This window comes from Boleophthalmus pectinirostris, unplaced genomic scaffold (genome assembly GCF_026225935.1).
Source record: "Boleophthalmus pectinirostris isolate CB_2022bp ecotype Guang Dong unplaced genomic scaffold, ASM2622593v1 HiC_scaffold_16, whole genome shotgun sequence".
NCBI lineage: Eukaryota > Metazoa > Chordata > Actinopteri > Gobiiformes > Gobiidae > Boleophthalmus > Boleophthalmus pectinirostris.
In genome coordinates this window covers 30,479,224-30,484,271 of record NW_026571095.1, presented here as the reverse complement: position 1 = coordinate 30,484,271, position 5,048 = coordinate 30,479,224, and the positions used below count along the sequence as shown (strand labels likewise).

The 5,048-nt window shown below is 40.0% G+C and overlaps 1 protein-coding gene across 2 annotated transcripts in view; it reads right to left on the bottom strand.

Moving 5' to 3' along the window:
* Positions 1 to 4,616, bottom strand: part of LOC110166152 (CD209 antigen-like protein D) — a 10,582-nt gene extending 5,966 nt beyond the window's left edge. Inside the window, exons 1-4 of one of the 2 annotated variants that reach the window (XM_055152185.1) lie at positions 4,229 to 4,616; positions 3,476 to 3,556; positions 3,333 to 3,401; positions 3,150 to 3,212 (exon numbers count right to left, since the gene is read on the bottom strand). In XM_055152185.1, coding sequence (XP_055008160.1) covers positions 3,150 to 3,212; positions 3,333 to 3,401; positions 3,476 to 3,556; positions 4,229 to 4,310 — 295 coding nt within the window. In that variant the 5' untranslated portion in view covers positions 4,311 to 4,616. The remainder of the gene's footprint in view (positions 1 to 3,149; positions 3,213 to 3,332; positions 3,402 to 3,475; positions 3,557 to 4,228) is intronic. The other variant, XM_055152186.1, reaches the window with a different exon arrangement.
* Positions 4,617 to 5,048: the final 432 nt, after the last annotated feature.

Genomic DNA, 5,048 nt, shown 5'->3' with positions numbered 1-5,048 from the left:
TGAAAATAGAGATGATACAGAACATACATGAACGCGTATTGTGTATTACGGGCGGTAGTAATTACACATGGGTGGGTCAGGACTAAACCAGGTCTAAACCAGGACTAATCTTGGACTTAAGAGAGAGAACGCCGAGCAGTTTTGTCCGCAAAGCGCGATCGGGCAACTGCTGCATTTAAACTCCGTGAGGTGCGGAGCTGAGCCGGTCCTTTCTCCTGCGTCACCTCCGAGCCCGTCCTGACAGTGAGTCCTATTTCAGTCCTGGTTTAGTCCTAGTTCAGTCGTGGATTAGTGCTCCTCTTCAGTCCTGGAATCAGTCCTGGGTTAGTCCTGGTTTAGTCTTGGTTCAGTTCGTGGCGTAGGCAGCGCAAAAGTTTGATGTAATCTCAAAACTGGACCCGTGCAGGACTCTGCGCTGTCGGCTCTATTACGGAATAAATGAATCTTGGGTTCGTTACATAAAGAAGGAGGAAAATTACGACATAACGGCAGCAGCGATAAGTTTTAAGAAGGATGTAAAAAGAGTTGCACCTGTCCTGTGTGAGAAAAGTGTATAAAGTGTGTGCTGAGGGGTTTTACAGACTTAAAACAGATAGAATCATTGTAAAATATAATGTTGACTACTTCGCGGATTTCTCTCTCCTCACAACCTGTGCACATGGACTCCCACTTATCCCGACCGTGACGGAAAACGGAAATTTCTTGTACAAGTCATTGTTAATGCGCATTTGTGCTTCGGTATGTTTCAGACTGACCGACTGTTTGTGTCTCGCTCCTTCTGAGTCACAGACATTACGAGAGACGCTCAGTTTAATGCCCCCAATGAACGGTACTGAAAACCCGGACATTTGCAAACACTTTTCACGTGTTTGCATTTACACATTCTGCTTTTCTCAGCCTCAGTGGATGAGATACTCCACATAGTTAACCATGTAATTGCTTTGGGACTTTTCTGGAATATTCATGATCTTTAGCGATTTCTTTCTCCTGTTTACACATGTGGGCTTGTGCATCATCTCAGTTGTCTTTATTGGTTCCTACGAGTCTCCACCTCATCCACTCACTCCGTTTGTGTTGACAGTGACAGCTCAGTCTTCGCCAGGGTAATTTGGAGCTTGTTTTTTGTCCATCTTTGCACAGAGCAAAGTTCTTGTGACAATCACAAATAGTTTTCATGAAGCAAAGTTTGATGTATTGAGGTCAGTGCTGCTTAGGCTACCTGAAGCTCACAAAATCACATCCACATCTGATAAACGAATCTCAGAACTTTTTTTTTTTTTTTTTATCGCTGAGTTCATGGCAGGTCAGCTGAATAAACTGTGACCAAACATTCACAGTTAAACAGTGGCAGTTTACTTACAGGACTGATGTTTCTCCAATTCATTTCTTGAGCTGGACAGAGATTGCTGACACTCTTTGAAGGCTGAAAAAGAGCACAGTGTTTGTAATACCACATTTGAACAGCATGTGTCTCAAGTTCCTCATTTTACTCTCACAAATGGCTTTTCTGCAGCTCATCTTTTTGCTTAGACAGGTCTTGGCTAGTAGTTTGAAAAAAACTGCAATGATTAGTGAAAAGAAAAAGCATAGGTGTAATGAAATAAATAATTTAGTTTGTTTTTTATTACATGTATTCTTGTTTTTTGCTCATTAAAAGTTGTTAGAGTAAAGGCTAAAGAGATGATGTATAATTCCATTTACGTTTCTCAAGTGTGTCCCTCTCAGCAGTTACATTGTCACATGGGCTCATGTCGATGTCTGAAGGAAGGTCTACAAATCCAAAATTGTTCAATGAACTGTCCTGGGGAATGCTAGCCTGGTTAACGTGGTGGCATTAGGATTTGTTCACTCAACAGTAGGCAGGTACTTTTTTAATCGCTGCTTTTTGGCTGTAACATATGTAATGCGCCGCTAACAGGGCAAACTGCTATATTAAGCTTTTCCCAAATCCCGTAGGAAGAAGGACAATAACATCTTTCCCGTTGATGTTATTGCCCTTCATGTATAATAATCTCTGGCTGCTCCTCTCTCTGTCCACTGCTGCTGTCTTCACTTGCAACACCCTGCACTGAGGAAATGGAGGCTACAGCAGCCCCTCCAGCGTGTCTATAGCGAGATTCTTCAATCACTTAGCCCACAACTTCTCTTTCCCCTTTCTTTCGCTTAGCTTTCTTCATGTTTCACGCTCAACACTATGAAACTGGCGGGGATCAGTGCAGGGAAGGGGGTGGGGCCACTTTCGTAGGCTAATATATCCTGATTGGTTTAGTTCTCTGTCTATATTGAAGATGGACCAATGGGCCGCCCCCTCTAAATTGTGGGCCAGTCTCTAAGTAAAAACAACAAAAAACAACAACATCGACCCCTGAAGACTGTTGGTCCACTGGGAAAATGCCCAGTATGCCCTATTACCAGTCTAGGCCTGGTTGTGGTTATAGTTTAGTTGTGGTTGTTCTGGTCTAGATTTATGGGTTCATAATAGACTATTATCACGCTTCCGGGTTTTGTGGGCGGGGTTTATCTACTTTGTGAACTTCCACTTCCGGCGCAACAACAACTAATATCTTCTCCCAAATAATGCATCCACTAGAGGGTGCATACCTGTGACACTGGGGACATTGAAGAGGGGACAATTCCTGCAATTCAATTGTGTTCATTTAGCACCAATAATAATGGACTTGGCTTTTAATCATGATGGGTGAGGACAAGGGACAACAGAGTAAACATAACAAACATTTATTTCAAAAATATTTACACATGATCTAGGAAGGGAAATTTATCTCATCTGTGCCTCGGGAGCTGAAACTGATGAGCATTTAAACAGCACTTGGGGACATGCACATGTGCAATAGCGCTAAATAGCTCAAATCAACAGGACACCGGATGAGGTGAAGGCAGCGTTCAACAGTCACTAAACATACTAAAGTAAAGGAATGTGGCTTGGTGTCTATGTATCTACAGTTTAGGCTTGTTGCAGCTCTGAAAGTCACTCTTTTCCAGAGCGGCCAGTGTATATTTTTGCTATCTGGGTCATCTCCATTATATGGCAGTGAAATTGTTAAGATGGTCTAAAAAATCTCATTCATATTTGTGACATTTGTAACAGAACATTTGAGCAGCATGTGTCTCAAGTTCCTCATTTTACTCACAAGAATGGCTTTTCTGCAGCTCATCAGTTTGCTTCGACAGGTCTTGACGACTAGTTTGAAGAACTGTAATGGTTAGTGAAAAGAAAAAGCATAGGCGTGAAGAAATAATTTTGTTTGTGTCTCATTACATGTATTCTTGTTTTGCTAATAAAAAAATTTAGAGTAAAAGTTAAAGAGATTTACGTTTCTCAAGTGTGTCCCTCTCAGCAGTTACATTGTCACATGGGCTCATGTCGATGTCTGGAGGAAGGTCTACAAATCCAAAAGTGATTTATTTCTTTGTGGCTGTGATTATTAATATTGTTTTACTTCATTATGTGACTCACAGAGACGTAAATAAACATTGAGAGAAGCTTGTATGATGCACAGAAGACCAAAGCTGATGCAGACCAGGAGAATCCATTTCCCTACAAACATAATGTTAAAGATCAGAGAGGAAAGAACATTTTAAATTCCTATATTATACAAATTGACTTTGTGAGCTTTAAGCCATGTTGTTTCCTCATTATAAACATACTTAAAGTTGTGTTTTGTTTCATTCACACACAGGACAGCACCTTTGGGAACAGGCTGCTGTCCCACACACATCCCTTTAACTGATAAAAGCAAAAGGATGAACTGCTATGTTGTTATGTTTGTTTCATTGTTGCTACTGCCGAAATTTTAATTTCCTCAATAAAGTCTCTATCTGTGTTTGAGTGAACCTGAATTATTAATTTACATGTCCAAAGCTCCAAATGCTCTGTTCCACCTGGTGATGTCGTGGGAGTTTTCATCTTAACAGCTTTTACCTTTAGTTCATTAGAGATTGACAATTCCAGGTCTGAAATCATCCAGTTTTACTCAAGTGAAGGTGTATGGGGATTAAAAACACAGTGGGGCTCTACCTGGATTACCACATGACATCACAAGGTGGAACAGAGTGTTTTCAATTTGAGAGAACTCAGCTTAAATATGCAGCATTTGTGTGTTAAATATGTGTGAATGCAACAGAACACAACTGTGTGTTTTTGATGAGGATACAACATTATAACAGATCAGAAAATACAGTAATATGGGCCTTTTAAATAAAGTCTTACCTGGTTCGGTGGCAGTCTGTGAATCAGAGACACTTCCAGAGTTTCTCCTGTTCCTTTTGACATGAACCCTGTGCTCCTCCATCTTCTCTCTGCAGACTCAGGTCTGATATAAATGTGAGCTGGAGCTCTACAGCACAGATCTTTGATGCATTACTTGTGAGAAACATATTACATATGTGTTTCTCATGTGGTTTTTTCTGGTTCCTCATTTCTCGTTTCTAAGTAGATAGTGGCATTCAGCAGTACATTACATCACTCTGAGAGGTGCATGCTACAACAGACCTAACAAGAATCATTTTCAGTATCTCCTTAGACAAATGAAAGTTCAGTTATCATTATTGTTTTTCAAAAGGGCCAATGACTTTTTATTTTTACTTTATCATTTGAATGAATAGGTCTTGTGACTAATGTTTTGCACCTGTTATCTTGCATTTTAAAATGTTTAAAATGTATGTATGCTTTAAATAAATAAAATTAATTAATAAGATTATAGAAATAAATATACAAAAGCATGATACAAAACAATACACAACAATTTCACAAACCTGATGTGATGGAAGTAGTTCCATTATAAAAGGGGGAGTGACTTGATTTGAATAGCAAGTGGAGGAGGGACTTAGAGCAACAAACACAAAACAACATTTCAAATTTCAGGTCTGCCTTTGATTCATGTGGCTTTCATTATCACTGGAACATTGACAAATTCCATCAGTTTTTGTCTAACAGAAACTCTTTCAAGGTTCAAACTGTTGAATAAAGTTTCAGCAGTTGCTGTCCCTACAGGGACACTACAGTGTCCGTGCGTCAGCAGTGTACACTG